Raw genomic sequence first — 23464 nt, 5'->3', positions numbered from 1 at the left:
CCTCCAGACACTGATATATACATATATAATTAATTAATTAATTTTATAAAAATAAAAATAATACATTTGAAATACATATTAATTTTTAGGACCCCCCCCCCCAGAAAAATTTTGAAAATCCGCCACTGGGTATACTAGGTATATTATGTTCTCTAAGTTGCACTCAGAAATTCTATTGTAACTGTTTGCGGAAGTCTCTAATAGTTTCCACGGGAATTTACACGATTAAGTGAATTTTCGTGTTGTTATTTTTATCGATGGTTGAGCAACGCATACGAGACAGTGCATACCACTACGGGTCATTGAGTCATTCGTATGACATTCGCCTTGGTGATCGGAGCATTCTGTTCAGAAGTCAAGTGAACGTAAAAAACACACAAATATTATGCATAATATATAAACAACGTAACAAGTTGTGAATAGTAAGTTATCTTTTTATTTGTGTTTAAAATATTTTCAAAAAATTAATCAAAATTTAAGTCTGGCATTTTTTTTTAACTGACAACGAATAATATCAAACCCAAGGTCAGATTGTACGTACGTCGTACAAAAATGTTCGATAAAAGAGTAGTGTAAGCCGTACGTAGGCATGATATCTATAATAATACTTAGTCACATGTTTACATGTGTATGTATATTTTTTGGTATTTTATCAAGTGGGTGGAAAACAATAATTATCAATGAGATTAGAATCAACTAATTTGAAGATGGCTTGTATTGGTATGATAAATAAATATAATATATAATATTATAATACTTAACTTTACTTTTTTACTCGTTATCCCAGTTTTTAAAAAAAAAGGAGTTTTAATATACTAATATGGTTAATTTTATTACTTATATGATTGAATTCGATCGAACAAATACGTGTTAACATAAGTGACTTCGGCAAGTTAAAAAAGTAAATATTGTTGGACACGTTATTTGACTTAACAAGTGCATGAAAAATAAACATTTCCAATTTTGGAATACTAAAACAAATACTAACAGTGAAAGGATTGTACGCATGTGAATATACCTATTTGTTATCAATTTTTTTTTCACAACGTAGCAATTTAAATAATTATTCATAATACTCGTTTAAATATTTAAAAATTAAATTTATTACCAAGCATAATATTATATTATATTATATCTTTTACGTTTAAGATTTTTTTCACTAAACGTTGCAGGTAACGTTGATCTGTTATCATCTTTATTTTGATACTCTAATTGTTGAGAACACATCATTCCATTTTCATTATGATTTTTACTCTAACAAAAAAGTGATGTGATTATAAAAAACAGTGTTTTAACTAACATAATCGAAGTGGGTTATAATTATAAATCATATTCAATCAAATCTGATTAAAACTAAATTGATAAAAATCTATAATACGGGTTTTTTTGTCGCGCACAAGACTTCGATATACGGAAGGTTCACTGTAGTCTGTATCGAGGGTATACCTATATTTTTCAATATATTTGCTAAACGTATTTACTTATTAATATGGGCATGTTATGTAACACAAAAAATGAATAATCGTGTAACGGTGTATATTTTGATTATCATGTATATTTAAATAAATAAGTTAATTTTATATTTACAACTTTTTAAACAATCGGTCAATTTAAAACGGTTTTCCGAGAAAAATACAAGCCTAGGGGGCCCTGCAGATAATATCTCGAAAATACTTAACTGATAGGTTATAGGTGTCTATAACCATCGCAAGATAATTGGCCTAGTGGCACACTATATCACTTGCATAATATATATTATATACTATATAGTATGAGTCTTTAAATAGACCCGTTCAATAGAAATCACGATTTTTGTTTTCCTAACGTTCGAGAGTTACTTAAACGGTTAGACCACATATATTTTATTATATTACACTGTTTGGACGTAATGTATATATATGAAATTCCGACGATTGCGTGCGGTGTATACAAATAGAGTTAGCCTTCTATAACATAGTCTTAGAATATTTCCCGTGGAAAAATTATAGCAATAATAATATAAGTAATAATAAATATCAATAATAATATGAAAATGATTTGTCACCGCATTGTCGCTGACAAAAGAATTGGAGCAAAAAAAGTTGCGCGGCAAAGATCAACTTTAACGCGGTAGCCAGCCACAAACACTAGCACAAAAGCCACTTTGCCCCGACCTTGGTCACACCCAGGACTGGTTTATGCGGATCTGCTGGACAAAATTAACATGCCATAACTATAATGATGAATTTCCAACTGCATTTCAATAATGCCTATACCGAATTCCTCGATTTACGTTTATGCGCTACGTTAATTTTGGCCGTGACCATAATACCTATTTATCTGAAACACAAGACACAATACTACTGCACAATGTCGCTGCGGTTGAAAATAATCGACATTGATTATTGAGATATCGATGAGAAGTAAATTTTTCCATCTATATTATGCCTAGCCAAATCTTATTTATTTACTAGAAACCACGATTTCAATGACTACAATAAAATTATTATTGAGTGTTTTTTGTATGTAGGACGTAGGTATATATATGTATACATTTTGCATGGATCTATGAATATATATAATAATATAACAGAATTGTCGTCGAGTCATTATGGATACGTCATAGTGTATTACAAATTAAGTCTTAAAAGGATGACGTTCCTGCATGTGAACATTTTACAGTCAGAACAATATATTTATTTACTCTTGACTTAAAATTAGAGTGAATTTTTCTTTTATATAATTTATTTAAATGTAAAAATATTATCCGTGGCAAGTTATGAACGTTCTGAATTTCACAAAAAATGTTTAAAATTAAAATATCAAAAAAGAGGCTTTACCTAAAATTAAATTAAATAAATTGATCAATTTGTTTTAATCTTAAAAACACAAAGTTAAATTAATTATTCTAAAATCTTACATTTATGGAAATTAGAATAAATATTGTCAGGCGTAGCTTCTATAAATCGTTAAGTATATTTGTATTTACCTCAACGATATTTTAATTTCAGTCATATGCATTGTAGCCAGTACTTAATACTTAAGTTATGTGTGTATAATGTATGATGTTTAATATATTCATCATATATTATACATAATATTATTTTACTGCAACGTATATTAAAATTGTTAACTGGTACTTAAATACAATGAAAAATTATAATATTATGTGGTAATATATTATATATACCTATTGATTAGAACATTTTATATATATATTTTTTAAACTGTATAACAATTACATAATTTTGAGTAGGTATATTAAAATATTATGGCATATTATGGCATAGGTTGAACTTCCTTGTTCAATGAATTTTTATTGAATTTGTATTCTCCATAGATAATGCTCTAGTAAAACTAGCGTGTTATTGTCATTCGTGTGCTTATTTTATGACCAAATAATTTCCGATAAGTTTTTACGAGCTAGACCAATTAACGGAAACTATACTATTATGATTATAAATTTATAAGCATAAGACAATTCTAATTTTAACTATGATATTTGTTTTGTTTCACAGAATGAAGTGGCTCAGGAGTGATGGAGGACCCATGTTCTACGGTTATAGCAACCGTACACCGGTCACAGGTGATGTACAAATGATTACGACTTGTCTGGTCTTCGGTACGATTTTCACAGCATTTCTCATCATCTTCCCGGGAGTTCGTAAAGAAGTAAGTAATTCATATCCGTATGCACACTTTTATCGTTTAACATTATAAAACAGTAATAGTTTTATTATCATAAAACGTTTTTAAGTTTTATCAGCAAGTCACAAATTTAAGAAATAGTTCTTATGCTTAACTAGTTATCGTAGTTCTACTTGTACTTCTACTTATTGCTTAACTTTCAAAAAAGCATCTATCTCTGTGAAAGCTAAACAGAATCCGTTAACTATAAAAATTTGATTTTTTTTTTAATATCATATTCATATAAATTGGTATTTCAATTTTTTAAATAACAACGATAAAATAATAATTTTTGAAAACCAGAATGACACAAGACTATTATTAGAAAATATTTTATTTGCGGGGGAACACCGCAAACACTTACGGTGGAACACCCTGTATGTAATGTAATATAATATTAATACGCTCCTACAGTCACGTCTTGTTTCTTCCGGAATGAAAGTTTAAACCTTGTCAAATAAATACCTACTCTTACACGCCTACCAGGTAGATGGTAATGAATTTTTTTTTTCAGAGGTTCACCACCTTCACAACTGTTACCTTGAGTCTGTTCGTCGGAAACGTCATATTGTGTAAGTTTTCATTTTTGACAATGTTTTGATTAATTAATTTAGTACCTACATAAATGCATCAATATATATAAGCATCTAAATATTAGTTATTATTTATCGTTTTTAAAAACCATAAGTTATTCTATCGTCCGTAATTATTATGCGGTGATTTCAAACACGATAATATTAAAAATGAATTTAAAATCAAAACGAGCCTGCGCTGCGGTTCATATCGACAACCTCGTGGTGGAACAAGAGGTCATCGCCTTTTGTGTAGCTGTTAATAACGACTATATAGATAAATAGATACGTATGTGATTCGCGTTGAAATTTTAAAAAAATGCGCCGACTGTGTGCAACTTAAACGCGAGTAAATTTAAACAAGTAGCTACTTATATAAATCAGAATATCGCGTATATAGGCGTATAGAACTGTACAAGAATCCAATTATCTATCAGATTTCGGGGTACACGAACTTCGGCAATCGCGTTGGTTTACATATTCGATCGAGTGTAGGTATATAATAACAGTCACTCATGACTAGACAAATATGTTATAACAACTATGTACATATAGTTAAACATATAACATATTTACACATCAGTTGCAATTCACGGATCTTGACCATGAAAACACGATCATTCAGCCTTGTCGCGTTTACTGCAGATTTCCTTAGGCGTTTACAAAAAAAACCACATTAATTATGTATATTTAGGTACACGGCGGTGGCCGATAAAATAATGTTGATTTTGCATACCTAGTTATAGATTTTAATTTTAAATAAATCTATATAAGTAATAATATCTTATTTCAGCAAATTGGTTAAAAATGTTTTTATAATAATTGTAAAAAAAAAAAAACGACATTATTAATTAATTTACATAGTGTATAATGTGTACATAATAATGTGTATGTACAGAAATGGATACCCAATAACTGGTATTCTGTCGTTCGTGTGGTATAAGATATGTAGTTAGTAGACATTAAACAAAATATGCTTGCCGACAGAATGGAGTAGGTATAGTGGTGTAATAAAGACAAATCAGACGAGATGTTATAATGATATGTGTAACATTTTAATTTTGCGAGTAGGTACCTATATATTATTCAATAGGGTAATTTTTTTTATGCAAATCAGCTGAAAATACATAATTATTATATACTCGTATATTATGTCTCATATTCTCAACTGTAAACTGGCCGCCTTAACCTAGAATTATTTTGAAACGTAAACCTTGAACTTTATAATTTCTCAAAAAATGTCTATAGTAGTACCTTTATTAACATCGAAAAAACGGTATAATATGTATTATAATATGATTCATAACAATTTAAAATTTAAATAGATGAACATAGTTATTGTATGACATTTATATTATATACTAGCTGATCCCGTGCACTTCGTTTCCCGGCAACCAATAATTATTATTATAATAGCTTCAAAACCTATGGCAACCATTTATAAACAAAAATTTCCATATGAAATATCAAAATCCCTGTTTGAGCACCTCCCGGGGTTGGTCCTCTCCCTTTTTAAATTAGTCTATCCTCTGCTCAGAGGTATAATCTGTCTATGTATATAAACATATCTGATCCCGTTCACTTCGTTGCCCATTAAAATTGCCAACTCTATATGAATAATATGTTTTACAGATCACCATGGCAACCATTTATATACAAAACATTCCATCAGAAATTTCAAAATAATATATAAATGGTTGCCATGGTAACATGGACACACACACTGACACACATACATTCATTTTTATATATATAGATATATATGTGTAATTTTTTGGATAATGTTTATTTTTTCAGCAATTTCATTTTCAAATATTATAAAACTAAATAAGTATATAATATTCCCATGGGCAGAAAAAATATTATTCGTCTAATCCGCGGACAGGTACCTAATTTGTTATGATTTATTAAAATTTAAAACGGATTAATTTTCAGCATTTAAATACTGATGAAATGGTCGTGACAAAGTATAATGGAACCACTATAAATGTCACTGATTACAAGTTGCTACGATAAACATACATAAGTATTTTTTTTATTTCCGATTGGCGATAACGTCGATTACTGTTTATTGAAGGACTAGTAGTTATGCGTCCGTGCTTTAGATACCTATATACCAATAAATATAAAAAATATTTACACTTCCACATAATTATATTATTATATATATCAAGTTAAATATTATTAAAATTATTCTAAATTTGCACTAAAATAAAAATAACCAACAAAATTGCATTTTCATGTAAATTACAATTATAAAAAATTGTATTTAATAATTAATTTAATAGTTTAACAAAACATGTTTTAAGCTCACTTAGTAATGAATAAGCACCAATAATAAAGATTGAAGATGCAAATGTAATCGCTGCCCTAATTATAAGATATTATAATGCAAATATATGATTAAATATTATTCTCTCAACTATAATGTAATATCGTTAGTCTTAGTTATTATTTAATTTATATCAATTATTAGTAGATAGGTAGTGATAAGCCTGAATTTTAACCCATATTGGTTACTACTGGTAACAGTGGTATCGATGGGAGATATATGTAGGTACTTACCTAAACTTAGAAAACGCTACCACTTTGGGTATTTACTTAGAAGATGGCCTATATCTATTCTATATTATCTATGTATTATGTATGTAATGACCCCCCCTCCACTTAAATCTATTTCTATAATAGTATAATGTCTATAATACGTAGGTATAGATATAACACCGAGAAATTCAAACTTTTATCGTTGCCACTGTTTTTTTCTAATAATGAGACAAACTATATAATATATTAGGGCGTCCGCAATGTATAATATGTGTGTGTGTGTGTGTGTGTGTGTGTGTGTGTGTGTGTGTGTGTGTGTGTGTGTGTGTGTGTTTATATATGTGATCATTCATCCGGAATTAACCACAATTATCGTTACTTAAAGTCAAGGAAACCTCAGTTCGACCACCTTGACAGTCCGGATATTAGACGAATCTTTGTACTTCCTATTCGGCGTTTAAGCAACATGTAAACATTAATGCAACATACCTACCTATAATATATACTAATAACGCATTCCTCGACTGCGCCAAAACCATTATTCGACCTTGCCCAAAATGCGCAATCGTTGAATCACATAAAGATATTATACAATGTATGTATATCTATCACCGACCTTCTTGATCGTCGATCGTACAAGATATCACGTTGATATTATTATTTATATCATATATCCTGATAAGGCGTATTATATTAATATAAAAAATACGTGGACTTTTAGACGTATGACAAATTTTTTGTTAGAGTTTCTCCTGAACAATCATCACGATTTTATCATTAAGATATAAAATATAGTGTTTAGATAGTTATGGAAAAATGTGTGATTGTTGTATAGAACGCTTGGTCCGCGACCTTTGGTCATTATTTCCGCTTCAAGATGACGTTTTCGCTAGTTTTTGTGAAAAATAAATGAAATAAAAATGATTATTCTGGTTATGCATTTACTATTCATAACAAGTGGATTTTGGTTTGGTTCATTAGTCATTTGGCCTAGCGCTATTAATTTTGTCCCATTCATTTGTCAAATTATATTTTCTTCTGTCATATTGTCCGATTTGTCCTTCGCAAATATACTAAACTAACTAAGGTAAAAGAAACGAGTGATATCTTATTGAGAAAAAATATTCAATAATCTGTATTTGAAAATCGCAATAAAAGATTTATTAATATAATTTCTATCGCCTTCAAGATTGACGAAAAATTACGATCGTTATATTTGTGTTCGAAGGCCTTAAATGAAATCAATATTTTTAAAAACATAACAAGTTTTATCAACTAAGTGTACTAAAGTTAAAAGTACATAAAATTCCGTTTAATTTGACAGCGAACCAACTTAAATTGCTGTATTGCCCTGAGTAGATTAAATGCTTATTTCACTGAATGGTTGTCGATTGGTTTTGTTTGAAAATAATATCACCATAACCATTTGCAATAACAGATTAAAAACTTATTCTTAAAAAAAAATGCATAATGGCTGGAAATCCTATTTTTTTTCGTACGTATACAACACGGATACAAAAAACATGGTTGTTTTTAAATTAATTGTTAAATATTGAATCAAATTTTTTTACTGTAGCTAGTATTTATAATAATTATCATTTATAATGTAACATTATATATAGTTATAGGACATTATCTTTGGAATTACCCTAATCAGAATATGAGTGTATACTGTATAAACATTGTCGTCAATCATTTAATCCGGAACGTATGTAATACAAATATATATAATTATATATATGTTGATTCCTTAAGTCAAGTAATACTATAAATTTAATATAGTTTAGATGTATGATGTCAGATGTATCTATCAATTTCAAATGTGTTGTTTCTGGAATATTCATTATATTATGTAAAGAAAAACTATTAATTCTTTTATTTCATATCGTTAGAATCATTGTATTTGTTTAATGAATTATTGGTTATGATTTATAGAAGAAAAATAAATCGCGGAATGCCAAGTCCTATAGAGTTCCAGCTAGGAATATATAGGTATCAATTGGGGATATGTGATTTTTTTTATAAACTTTGATGCTTCACAATTATAATAATTTATTAACGTATTCGTAAAATCAATCCTTAGTAAGAGTCTTTACACAAAAAAGGTATAGACTTTTCGGCAGTGGATCTTCTAAATTGTGAGTTGTGACATGATCGTTTCTAAAATTCTCTGAAATATCGAAAAGTATTGAATATGAGTCATGTGTGAAAGGATTTCACGAGTTCGAGTAATCTGTGTTTTTCAACTGTTTAGGGCTTAAGGTTAGGGCTTTGTTTAGGACTTAGAAGTTGCGCGCAAGACGTCTGAACTTTTTAGTTAAGCCAACCTAACCGAATCAAATAAGTGTTTTCCAAAAAAAAAAACGAACACATTCATCGTTTTAAAACCAATATAATAAATTATACTCTCCGCCGCCTAGTTCAGCTCTGAAACTACAATTATTGAACGTAAGGTAAATCGTTTCGTGATTGATGTTTATATTTATTATAATTATATACCCACTATATAGTCGTTACTCATTACCATTCAACCACGTGCTAGAGTATACATTTACACATTTTGCAATTATTGCAGTTGTTCTGTAAAACTCGCGGACTTTATTCGACTTCATCACTATATATTTTGCAGTGGCAGAAAATCGGAGAGAAAAAAACGAATGCATTTCTGTTTGTCGCGTTCAGACTTTACATACTGCAAATATAATATAATATTTTCACCGGCAATTGCGTGTAATTACGCTTATGAAACTACTTATATATGTATATGTGCATGTGCGTGTGTCTGTGCTGATTATCGCGAACAATAGCAAAAGAAACAATATTGTTTTTTCCCGTCAATCTTCAAGGATATACATTTGTGCGTTAGTCTCAAGGATCGGAAATAATTGTATCGTTAGTTATTCAGAAAAATAATGAAATTAATTAAACGTGTGTGTATTATAATAAATATATAACACACAAAATATGTATATAATGCGTGTACACGCTGCACGGTGTACAAGTGGTATTTGTTATATTTTTATACCCACATGCCGCAGTCGAAGAAATCCAAGTGAAAAGTCATTGCGAAAATTGTATTTAATACGTTCGAGTGACCTTAGAACTGCTGACCGAATCGAAAATATCGTGTTTACACTTGTCTGTGTTTCTCCATTTCAATTTCGGTTTCCACTTTATATTATGTATAACTGTATAAGGATATATTATATAGGTACCTACACGCCGAAGCAGAATACATATATATTATTATGATATCGCATGTAAGTAGGTACACGACACTGCGAATGTTGTACGCGCATTGTTCATCTATATCGTATGAATGTATATTTTATGTACGATATAGGTATTAGGTACGTAAAATCGGATCGATGATATGCGATAATATGCTTAATATTATAGACATTTAGTGTGAACGTATAGGTGAACTGCATATATTATGACCGGAACACTCGGGTAATAGTATTGAACGCCGCTGTTTAAAACATAACTCCCACCTGCGTTAAAATGGAAACGGTATAATAAATAATAATACAATTTTTCTGCGATTAAACGCGTTTCGCAAGTATCGGTATTAAAATTAAGACTACCACAAATGATTACCGCGAGTTATTATACGCGAGTTCGTAACTACCTATATCGGCTTACGTAACCGACACTTAACTATCGAAGTAATTTATGTACTTGAACGGGTCAAGATACTATTATTATAATACATATCATCATAACAGCACACGTACGGGTATACTGCAGATAATATTATTATATTTTTCAGCGCTAACGTGTTTTATGTACTCATAATATAACTTCAGTACATATAGATACTTACATGTTTGAATCCGAATCATTTGTATACAAAAAGATTCATTAATCATGCTCAACCATGATGAATTTGTTCAAATTTTTGGAATTTTCAAGTACTCGCTTTATATAAGATCATATATTTTAAAATACATTTTATGCATTTTCATACTATTTGAAGATATGTCTTGTGGTGATACAAACTTATTTTTTCAAACGAGAATCACCCTTTTTACTCTAAGTTGCCGATCAAATAATTTTTTTAAATAATGTCTAAATTGAAATTTGAAGTATCCTTCCTACTATAGTAGTTTCTGATTTATTAGTCTTTGTTCTAGGGGTAATAATCCTAATTATAATAGTTTTGCATAAAACTTATTGTGTGATATTTTTTTTAATCATTATACAAGTGCTCACTTATTATACTCGGACATTTTTACGAATTGCAAAATATGTTTATATATTAGTTATTAATTACTATATAATTATCAAATCATCATATTAACTATCATGGACTATTATCCAGTTTTTAAACTCAGAAATCGTATCTTGAACAATTTACAATAAAAAGGAGTGTTTCATAATTGAAAAAAAGAATTTCGTCGCTTTAAAATAGTATAAATATAAAATCGTATAAAAAATCCAATATTCGAATTAAGTTCCCTAAAATACTTAAACATTTTGCAAACCAGAATGTGAATGAATTCATTATTAAAGAAAAAAAGAGAGTGAGTGAGTGAATTACGCTGTATCATACTGTTCGGAACATTTTTCCGTCGGTCTTGAATTGTTTGTGGGCTTCGATATCATGCGTATAAATCGCGACTACCTACATACCAAGTACCAATAATCTACATAATATTATTTAGTAGGCACCACTCATCGGCCACGAGTAGGTGGTGGATGTTCTGGACTATAGCGGTAATAGTAAAATAACTTATAAAACACTGACTACGATACATTTTATTTATTATAGTATTTGTTTCGTATACCTAGGTATAGTAGGTATACGATATTTATTTTTTACCATAATACAATCATAATAAGCTTAACCAGGGTCCAATGACCCTCCTCTCGGATCTGCTACTGATTCTCGTGCTTACAAGTAGGTTCTTATAAACATTATACATACATACGACGTAACGTAATAATATTATAGCTTCTCGCCTGCAGTCGTCTACGTATCGCTAGCAAATCGATCGCAATAATCATTTTCACATGACGTTATACGTCGCGAGATCTCCGTTTCACTTTCGACCACGCGTGTGTGTAGTATTAGTACTGCAGTAGTAGTAGTAGTAGGCATATATATATAATAGGTAATAACACGCGAATAGTGTACATATACCTGTACGATTATACGTGCACGTTAGACTTCGCGCGCGTCATGACGATTATTATAAACGCGTCCCGGAGGGTCATCGCAATTGTCCGGGCCGAGAGAGCCGCTCGAGCGTTTCGTCACAGGCGCTCTCTTATACATTATGTAGGTACGTCGTCTCGAAATCGTTATTGTGTTGGCGTTTGTCTTTTTTCGCAACAATACATCATAATGTGCATCATATACATAATATTGTTATATGCTTATAAAATAATAATAACATTGTTTTCAACGCCGCTCCGATCGATGATCGACTGCAATGCCGCGACGACGACATCTCACGAGATGCCGCAGCGTTCGGCCGTCGATCGCGTTTTCGTCGTCCTTTTGTTTTATGACGATCTCCTCGCGCGCGGCCAGCTTTCACACGCCCGCCAACGGCCTGAAACGTTATGTTATTGCGCATACAATAACGGCGATTGAAATATTCGCCTTTAAGCGAAAATGTATAATAATAATAATCGCGAGTATTACGCGATATCTCGGAGCTTAATAGATAGGTCAATTCGCGATATACGAGCATAATAATATAAAAACCGAATGAGAATTAATAATAATATTATTATTACCCGCGCACATGAGTACGCTGTGCCTACCTACATACTACGCGTCTGTCGTGTTTTTGCGCTTTTTATTTATTTTATTTTACCGCCGTACCGACTCATCCAACCGTGACCGCTGCAGCGTCGACGGAAAAACATTATTATTATTACACGCGCATTATATATACCGTTGGCCTCATTCGCGCCGCGGTCGCACTGCACACGCATAACACATAATATAATATATTACTGCATGTGCTACGCACCATATTATTATATTATGTAGGTAAATAGGTAGCTTATAAATACAATAATATTATAATATTATTATCGCTCGCGTTCTTCGATTTTTTTTCAATCTCACGCGGACGTCGCGACACATTATTTTGTAATTATATCATATTATATTGGAAAGAAATCAACCACTGCTATCATCGGGTACCTGCTGCAGTAGTTGTAAGTTGTTACCGACCACCGTGTCATATGACATCTGCCGCCGACGTCTCGTAAATCGCATATAGCCGGTGTGGGTACCTACACCGTCGCAGAGCTGCAATCACCGAGCCCATAGACGGATTTGTTTGGCCGCCTCGTACCTACTATTAATATTTACGACATTTCATTTCATTTAGAAAAAATAAAATAAAAACGTTTTACGGTCTTACCTTTTTTGGTACAATGCGCCACGTCGCAATAGCCAGTGTAATAATTATACGGTAATAATATAATACAAATATACACACAAGCACGCTTATATACAGAATGTCAGAGTAATTCACAATAAAGCTCGCTCACTCACCCCCCATTATTTCTTATAATTATGAATTTAATCGTATTCAGATTTTTTTGAATTTTTAAGAATACTCGAGGATCATATTTTTATTTATTTATGGTTTTTGTACCGTTCAAATGAGTACCAACCTTTTTTATTAAAAAATATTAATCGAACGAGTAGTTTCTGAGTTATAATATTGGTGGATATGAACCTACAGACTGCATTTAGTATTTATTGTATATTCTGACAATTTTTACGGATTATAAAATATTATTTTTTAACTGTTTGTTTGTAAAAATATATATTATTATTATTAATTAATAACCAACATTTTCAAATAATTGTATAGCGTCCATAGTCCATGGTTCCATAACTTCCAATAAAACCTTAGAAAAAAGTTATCTGCTTAACAACTTACAGAAAAAAAGAGGGTTTTCATTTGGGAAAAAGAAGTTGGTATCGCCAAAGACACATTTTTTAAATGATATTTATAAAAAATTATAATTATCTGAAAATATGGTCCTTAAGTACACTCAAAATGTCATTATTTAGGGAGAAAATGTGATGAGCTTGATGTATCACTGCACTGTACAGTTTACAGACATATTATGTGGACATGTGGCATATGACAGTTAAACGCAAAACCATAAATACAGTGCTCCTGAATGTTATGTCCTATGAATGTATTTTTTATGTTTGTATTCAGGCGTACCTACGGTTTATTATTACGACTTGCCTACGCATGTAGGATTTAATTGGATACCTACTGAAAACACGGTAACGATACTGAAACGTACGTTATTTTGAAATGCTAAACAAATCACTATATGCTATAACTCGGGGGTGTATTATCGACTGCTGATGGTCCATCTAAAAATACGTAGATACTAGATGGTTTTACTCCAGAATCACGAATCAGCTCTGATTTTTTTTTTAATAATTAAAAATATTTAACAACTCAGGATCGCTGATTAAAGTATATAAATTGTTGTAAAGTTTACTTTTTAGTGAATTTATAAGTACCTATGTATAGGTACTATTATATTAAGAATGTGAAAACAGATCCAGTGGCGTCGTCGGTTCAAAATAGGAAAAAAAAGGTTTTATTATATATATTTTTAATTTACATTATATTTGTTCAAAAGCAGAAAAATACGAACACGCATTATATCCTTTGCTTGTAGATTTCAGCGTTATTGATGATTCACACCTCGCTAAAGATGTTTTAATTTCTTTCGATCGAAAAAAACGGTACACTTAGATATTCAGTTAAAAAATGTAATAGGATTTTGGAGTCCATGAATATTCACGAACAAATATTCACACAACCACTTATCTCCACGAGTCTGGATTTTCTACATTTGGTTGTGATAAATACTAAATACTAAATCATTTTAAACTATTATATCTGTATTATAGTAATTAAAATCAAAATTGTTAAGGGATCTATATCCCAGAAAAGGTTAAGAGCCTATGCTATAACTGCACTCCAGCTCGTCGCTTATTAAATAAAAAAATACACTTACCATTAAACTGGTCAACTATAGGGGCAAAACACATTTAGTTATGATCACACTATATTTATCGTCATCATTAAGTAGATGCATCTACTATATCTACATTCAAATAATTGGGTCACGAAATCCTCAAGGCAATAAAATAAAATTGGTTATTCTTCGTTTCAAGTATAATAAATTATAATTATAGGTACAAATCAATGGATTTATGTACTTAGCTACGTAATCATTACATTAACAACGTTCATTGTTTGCCCGTGGTGGTCTTTATTAGTGAAAAATTGGATCTTCTAAGTACGACTGCCCTGCAAAGTTTGATACCACCATTGTCCATTACCATCTGTTGTAGGGTAACTTGGGTCTTCAGACCCTAGAGTAATATTACTCTATGCTGCAGACTTTGACATGTCACAAAAATAAAATGATAAGTATGGAGAAGTGACAACTTATAGTACCTATATAAAATATATTTAATATCCCAACTTCAATAGCTTTTCCGCAATATTTCTAATTTAATTTTGAAACCAACCTGAATTTGACGAGACTCTTTAACTCTTTCTGATAAATAGCTATGTAGGTACATTTTGGGGTGATAGAATTCGTTTCGAAAGCCGCGATAAGTGGATTTACCGAGTTAATGTCGATTGTCGATATTATATTATTAGGTTGTAGAAGCGATCTATCGCAAACACGCCGAGCGTGTGCATAAAGGTATATATTTAACGCAACGTGCTTCGTAAACTTGCGTCACGTGATTCACGATTACGAAAAAAGAGATGGTGTAGTAAAATTGTAATACACTAATACCTAAATAATATACTGTCGAAATTAGGAAATTTTACTATTTTTGCGTTTATATATTTTGGACGATTAATATATTACATTATTCGATTATCGTGAATATAATATACGCATATAGGTCCGAACGAATCGATATTATCTATTCGTGTATTATTGGTTTCGCCTTGAATAAGATAGAGCCTGTAATGAAGTCGGCTTGATAACAATATTAGGTACACATTACATGACTCGGACAGGTGACCACCGACACTAAAATAGGAAGTACCTACGATCTGCGAGCGTATGTGTGTATGTGTAATGACTAATGACGCATATTCCATTCGCCCTCCTTGAAATGTTAACTATTTCCATGGGCAAGCCACTATAAGATCGCAGTTTATATGCTGCAGTCTACTTACAGGGTGATTCACCAACCTCACTCACCCACCTTAAACCTTTTACAATGCGTGAGTTTATTCAATTTGATTTTTGGAATTTTTAAGCACATACCTATAGGTACTTTAAAGGCCATATTTTCAAATATTTAAACATTTTATTATTATTATTTTAACATTGATATGTTTTTGGACTAGATAGGTACAACTTTTTTTTTAACAGATTTTGCGTGACGCTTTGTTAATCGCCATAGAAACACAAATTAACAACAAAAACATAATCTATGTATCAGTATCTATAACTCCACTATTATTGTTGATTTAAAATTAAAAAAACAATTATACTAGGTACCTAGTACCTACTACCTAACCATAAGTGTATAAATTTAAAAAAAAAATGGAATTAAAACTTAAAAGATGAATAAATAAAATTGATGCTGCATGCCCGGTGTGCTAATCTTCAAAACGACTAAAATGATTTTGGCGGGATTTTCATTGACATACCTATTTTGTCGTCAGAAAACAAAAATTAAATAGATTATTTATTTAGGTATTATTGGATTGAAATTATTTTTCTTATCACACATTAGCGTTGATCGAGTCACAGCGGGTGTAATTCGTTTATGCGCTTTTCTCTTTTTTACCAGAATAAATTCCAACACAATGTTTACCAATCGTGCGATTTTCCTTTCTAAACATGCATAAGATCATTTTCTCAGGATTAAAAGTTTCATCCTTTGTAAATTTAATTTTCCCCATAATTTATAATATATATTAAAGAAGATCTGAACAATAAATATTGTAATATTATTAAATAAATATAACATAATGTTACCTAACCTTTTTTTTTTCATAATATGTATTAAAATAACTCTTATAATAATTTTTAATGACACTACAAAATTGTCATTACCTATAGGTAGGTGAATAATATTACTTTAATTATAAAAGAATAGGTTCCTTTTAAAATTTATACTTTTACAACTTTTACCACTGTAATACTTAAATAAATAATATTATAACATTAAAATGTAATTATTTATATATTATAAATGTATATAAATGTATAATCTATTTATAAATTTCATTTTTTCATATTCGTTTTTCACGATAAATATAGCGACTATTATACGTACAGGCGGTACTACCCACCTGTTTTATTACCTGACCGACCTCCACTAACAAAATGCATTTATTTGTTGTTTTTATTCCGACTTGTGCTGTTCGTAAAAATTCGTTAATTTGTTTATTGTACACGATTGTATAGATACAGTTTCAAATAATAAATAATATAATATACTTTCTTTTTTTTTAATGCGTTTAATAATAATATAAAATCTTTTTTGTTAGTAGGCGGTATTCTGTATATTTTACTGTTCTTAATCTTTTTTTCATAATATCAAACATACATCAGTATTGTCATCGGCTAATAAACATAGTTAGTACCTAACCTTAATAAAAATTATTTTGCTAAAATATGAAAATGCATTTTTTTATGTTAAACTTTAAATGTATTGAATGCAAAGTTAAATAATTAGTGGGTTTATTATAATGTCTCTATTGGAATCATATTTCTGGTTTATATATTTTGTACTAAAACACCGTTGTGTAATGGACTCATCGGCCGCAGCACACTTCAAAATAAATAGTAGATTCAATAACAGTTAAGTATCTTATAAATTACTTTATACGAATTTTAAAACAGATGTTAACGTATATATTGGTAGGTACCTACAATGGTGCAATATTCCACAATTGCAAGCACAGTCGTACAAAAAACGTAAATGATGACATCTAATTTTCCTTCGAGTTATATTATTATTCTATGCTTAGAAGTATAATAATACGGTAATATCTATGTTGTATTGGTATTATCTGCATAACACATTAACACTTATAACTACTGTATATTTTGTACACTAAATTTTTTTATGATATTCAAAAATAAATAATGTTTTTATATACTTAAATTAAAAACAATATAATCATAAAATGTAATTGTGGTATAGTGGGTGTATACCTACTGTAGTATACTATTTAGAGCCCACTAATAAATGTATTTTTGTATTAACCACAAATCACAAATATTGATGTAAGCTACGTCCAACTATCAGATGCATATTGCAACCTTCGAACCCAAGAAAATGTATAAAAGGTATTAATTGATTGATGGCGTTTTTATGTAAATTTAAATATTTTGAAATATGTATTTTGATGATGATTATCCATTAGGAATTCAATGTTTTTCATACAGAAGATATTACAATTAAAGCAAAGAATATTATGTTTACACAGAAACAAATTATAAAATATGTTTATTTAAAAATACACATTCAAGGATAGTAAGAACCGTTAAAATGCTATAATTATTATTATTATTATAATAAATAATTTACAATTTCTCGAGGTTAGATTTGTGATTATTTGCTACTATCTATAAAAAAGTATTAAAATATGTGCTCTTTTCGTGAAATTTGGCTAATTAACTTTCATAATAATAATATATTTTAAGAATTAAATTTTCCTTAACGCTTTGATCTGGCTCTTAAGCTATAATACTAATCTCAATTTTAACAATGGTTTTAATTATTTTCTGGTTTATCAAAATATAATCCAAGGACTAATTAATGTTAAACAACTTTAAAATATGTGACATAAGCACAGTTTTTTGTATTTTATATGCTCGTGTACCTACATAAATTGATTTTTTTATTCTGATTACAGCGTCAAATAAAAATAAAAACATTTATTAGTATTAGAATCACTAAAAACTTAATATTTTCCCATTTTAAAGGGAAAATATTTTCATTCAATTCCAAAAAAAACGAAAGTTATATTTCCAACAATTATGTACCTAGGTAAAATTGTATCAACCAAGTGAAAATGTATTAGGTGTGTTATTGTATGTAAGTGTGTCTCATTATGATACATATATACCTACGTGACAACTGACAAGTCGGCAAGATAAATGTATAAATTATAGAGTTTTACTTGTTATAAATTAACTACATCACTAAATGTTAGGATTTTAATGACCAAAAAAACTAGCGAAAAAATCACACAAAAAATGTTTCAAAAAAAATAGCATTAAGCGTGAAAAAAATATATTATTTGTTAATCTACCATAATATTAGTTACCATTTCCGGTATATTATATAATGCTTTGACGATATCAATCTGTGTATAAAATTGACAATTTGTAAATCTGGCTTTAAAAGACTTTTGATTGTAAAAACATTTGCCTTGGTTAAGAGGCTTATTTTTTTATGATTTTTTTAAATGTCAAATTTTTTTTGAATAAAAATTCATTCATTTTAAAAGTAAAAATGTTTAAACAAATATTTAGATTATAATTTATAACAAGTAGGTACCTAATTAAAAATTCTCATTAAATATTCAAAAATATATTTATACTTTTTGAATTTTAAATATTTAGATTCCGAGTGCTCCGCTCCGATGAATGTATTGATTTTAAAATTATATTTTTTTTCTGTCATCGCCGTTTGGGGCAGTAACACTGCTTCGATTTTCTTCTACATTATCTTGTTCGGTGGAAAAGTGAATTTAGTTGGTGTGTTTTTAAGTGAGAATTAAAAATTCTCAATAGTTTTCATAAGTGCAGGGAAAAACAAAACAAAAATTAAGGAAAAACAGGAATTTTCGATTTTGGCTTTTAGTGTAACTTTAAAACAACACTGTAGATAAATTTAATTTTCGCTGAATGTTTATATAAGCATTTTCTATCCACAGTAAAATTTTCAAAATATTTTGACTCGTTTTGAGCTGTTTACGGACATTTTCAGTTTACAATTGTTTTAGTTTTTATTTTTATGGATGTCAATACAATTTTATATTTTTATTTGTTGGGTCAAAAAGCTTGAAAATTAAATACAAGGCTTCTGATACATTGTTACAATAGTAGTTGAAAAATATTAAAAATACATATCCACAATTTTTTTTTTATAGGTAAGCATTTAAAGTTCGATTTTTGATAACATTTATCAAATTTAAAATTTAAAAATAATTTTGTAACTAAGAATTTATAAAATGTTCAACTTTTATAGCTTAAGATTGAAAATTTAAAACAAAGTTCCACGTAGGTAGGTAAATAAATTACTTTATTCACAATTATATCATCAAATATACTTACCTAGTAATATATCATGAGGCTGACTGACCGTCTTCGCTCGGAATCGTTTTTCGTGTACAATGATATTATATCATTGAATTCAAATTTAACACCAACCATTAAAGTGACACCCACTTTTTGATGACTGGATCAACTTTATTTAACGAAAATAATATGATTTCAAAAAATTATAAAAATAAACTATTTTACTTACTATAGGTAAATGTTTGTACAGTTAAAATTTTTCTAAAAAACCAGATTTACAAATTGGCTGTTTTGAATTTTTCAAAAACAATTTATATCAGATATAAAATTATTATTTTCATTATATCAAAAATAAAAATGTAGTACTTTACCTGTAACGATCTTTGAATTATATAAATAAATTAAAAAAATATATTTATTAGAACAAGAGTTATTCATTTTTTAGGTCTTCCAGTTACATCCTGTATAATATATACTTACTATATGAACCATAATAAATATATTACAATATGACGTGTTATCTACTTCACAATCACGTAGTACCTATATAAATTATAAATTAATATCATTTCCACAATTGTCCACCCACTTCTGAATGCATCTGTCGTATCATAAATCATAAATCATAATATTCGTAATAATAGGTCTTGCCGATTTCGTTTACGTGGTTTTGCCCGCATCAAATGGTCACTTGAATACAATATTACCGAGTACCCACCTACTAGAACATACTATTATCATATACAGTTGTTACTTTTTACGCCTAACATAATCGTAGGAATGTATATCGTAATACACGCGCATTTTTTATATACAGATTAATGAATTTAAATATTTTTTTTCACGTATTCATTACAAACCACAGGCATTTTAAAATTTTATATCCTTAATTCCATAAAACCTTTAAACGTATTTTATTTCCTATTAAAATCTGTACTTATATTTCTATATTTCTGTACTTTGAGCCGCGGCCTGTTTTGTAATAAAATAAATAAAATGTTCAGGTATAAGGCTGTTTGCATCATAATATTATTAATTATACTGTCATCTGCAAACGTTAATTTTAACACTAAAAATGAAAAAAAAAATTCTAAAGATGACCACCACCATATTATCTGATTAATAAATTAATTAAATACTTATTGACAAAGAAAAATGGTTTTCGTATTTTCGGTAGATTCAATATTAACCTTGCAGGTTATCATAAATTGCGGTTTTATATACAAAGTTGTAACAATCAGTTGAAGTCTTCGTTTGGTTCAATTTTCATGTTGTAATAAATGGACTTTTTTTTTCATTTTTGTCATTTTTATCCTGCCTATTCGAGTAAGGCATATGTTGGTATAAACTATAAGTACTTTGATTTTGGCACCATTCATTTGGATACTAGTGTTATGATTGTACTAGTCAGCTTGCTGTACGCCTGCATTAGTCTACTAACGATGTTCAGCATTAAATGTACTTCCATATTCAAGCCCGGATTTACTGTGCTCGCCTCTCGGTACACCCTTAATAACCGGTAAACCCTTAGTCTGTCTTGTACATATGTATATTTAGATTCTTTTCATTTTTACTATAGAATAATAACCGTTTGTATGATTTATATAACGGTATATGTGGTATATAATATATGTGTAGATACATAACATAACTTAACCTAACCTAACCTAACCTACGAATTGTTTTATAAATCGACAAATAAGTATTTCAATAATTAATTTTAGCTGAACGTTGTTAATTATATAGGTATAGATGTAAAATAATTATAACTATCAAAAATATAGAATGACGGGTTTCAATTGTCTTTTTTATGAAAAATAATATTAGGTATAATATAACTAATTAGGTTAAATGATGGCCTCAGGGCCGTGACAAGGTTTGTTGAGGAACCATCAGATTCAGCACATTTACCGCGGTTCGGCGATTTTGCGACCTACTGAATTTTGGGACGCGCTTTCGCTTTTTCGAGGTCTCCGCGGGAAAACTGGATTATATAATTTATTTATGTCGTTCGTGCATCATTTTCATTTGATTGTAATTAATATTTTTCAAAAAATTATCGTTGCAGTGTCGATATTGGGTTCCAGTTGGCACGTGGCCGAGACAGTGATTACGAGCGCTTACCGAGCTCTTTCCAAAGAACTGATCACAGCGGAACTAGGTGCTTACGTCGGACTCGGTCACATCAACATAACCCTGTGTGGTAAGGAATGAATGATCAATTTTTTTTTATGTATTTCGTGTTGCCGACCAGGCAACCACGCGTATGGTATCATTGGTATAATGGTATCATACGAATAAGCAACAATAGTATATACAACGTACGATGTACTTATAATATAATATTATTATATTCAATCGTGTTTTTTTGAATCTATTACAGCTATGCCGTCCGACAACTCTTCTGTACCCTTGGAAGACATCAGCTTCAACGAACGTTTCTCTTGGCTGGGGGCTCACGAGATGGGTGAAAGTTACCAAGCCGCCTTGTACCGGGGCATGCCCTTCCCCATACTTACCGTAGCCGAATACTTTAGCCTGGGCCAAGAAGGGTTTGCTTGGGGAGGTCAATACAGAGCCGCAGGATACTACGGAAGCATATTTTTATGGTAAATATATTATAATAATGTATAGGCCCTATGGAAGTTTGAAGAATCTTTCAAAATAGACGGGTCTTAGACTCTTATAGTAATACTAAGTACTTAAATATTATAAATGTCGCATCCACATATAGTGAAACCACTCATTTCATGAACTGGATATCCAGATCGTGAATTTTGACGAAAATACATTATATGGACATCCATTTTATGAAATGGACATTACCTATTTTGTGTACTTTGTGTAATTGTTGTAAAATAAAATTGTTATGTTATGTAGTAATAAATAATTATATTATATCATAGTATAGTATAGTATAGTCAATTATAGTCAATAAATTATATCATATTACATTATTTTATTATTTTATTTTTCATAAACCATACGTACCTATATTATATTTTATAAACAACAGTGTAACTAAATTAAGTGTTATAAAAAATGCATGAATTTAACTATAATTATAATATTTAACTACCTATATTTCTCTATTGTTTTATTAACAAAATAATTAATTGATTAACTTAAACATACCTTAAACGGCTTAAACTATACCTATACACTTTTTCCTTATTATTTATTTTTCATGATGATTGATTATGACATCGACTGTTACATTGCATATTATTTTTAAAACAAGCACACCTACTTGATTGGCAAGGATTTTTTGCCTTATGTCTAGGGCGACCATGTACGATAACACATTCTGGCCAAAGGTCTTAAAGTTCGTTGATTACTGAATTTACAAATTCACGGCCATTGTCACTCTATAATATTTT

At 29.7% G+C, this 23464-nt stretch overlaps 1 protein-coding gene across 3 annotated transcripts in view; it reads left to right on the top strand.

Moving 5' to 3' along the window:
- The window catches only part of LOC100161886 (dual oxidase maturation factor 1), a 64734-nt gene that overhangs the window by 35771 nt on the left and 5499 nt on the right, over positions 1–23464 (top strand). For 2 of the 3 annotated variants that reach the window (XM_003243617.4, XM_001949827.5), the window contains exons 2-5: positions 3498–3651; positions 4181–4238; positions 22153–22287; positions 22468–22693. In XM_003243617.4, the coding sequence (XP_003243665.1) occupies positions 3499–3651; positions 4181–4238; positions 22153–22287; positions 22468–22693 (572 nt within the window). In that variant the 5' untranslated portion in view covers position 3498. Of the gene's footprint in view, positions 1–144; positions 423–3497; positions 3652–4180; positions 4239–22152; positions 22288–22467; positions 22694–23464 lie in introns of those variants that run through there. The other variant, XM_029490909.1, reaches the window with a different exon arrangement.

Source organism: Acyrthosiphon pisum, chromosome A2, assembly GCF_005508785.2.
Source record: "Acyrthosiphon pisum isolate AL4f chromosome A2, pea_aphid_22Mar2018_4r6ur, whole genome shotgun sequence".
Taxonomy (NCBI): Eukaryota; Metazoa; Arthropoda; class Insecta; order Hemiptera; family Aphididae; genus Acyrthosiphon; species Acyrthosiphon pisum.
Note: the sequence above shows the minus strand (reverse complement) of the source record. Positions and strands in the feature narration are given on the sequence as shown.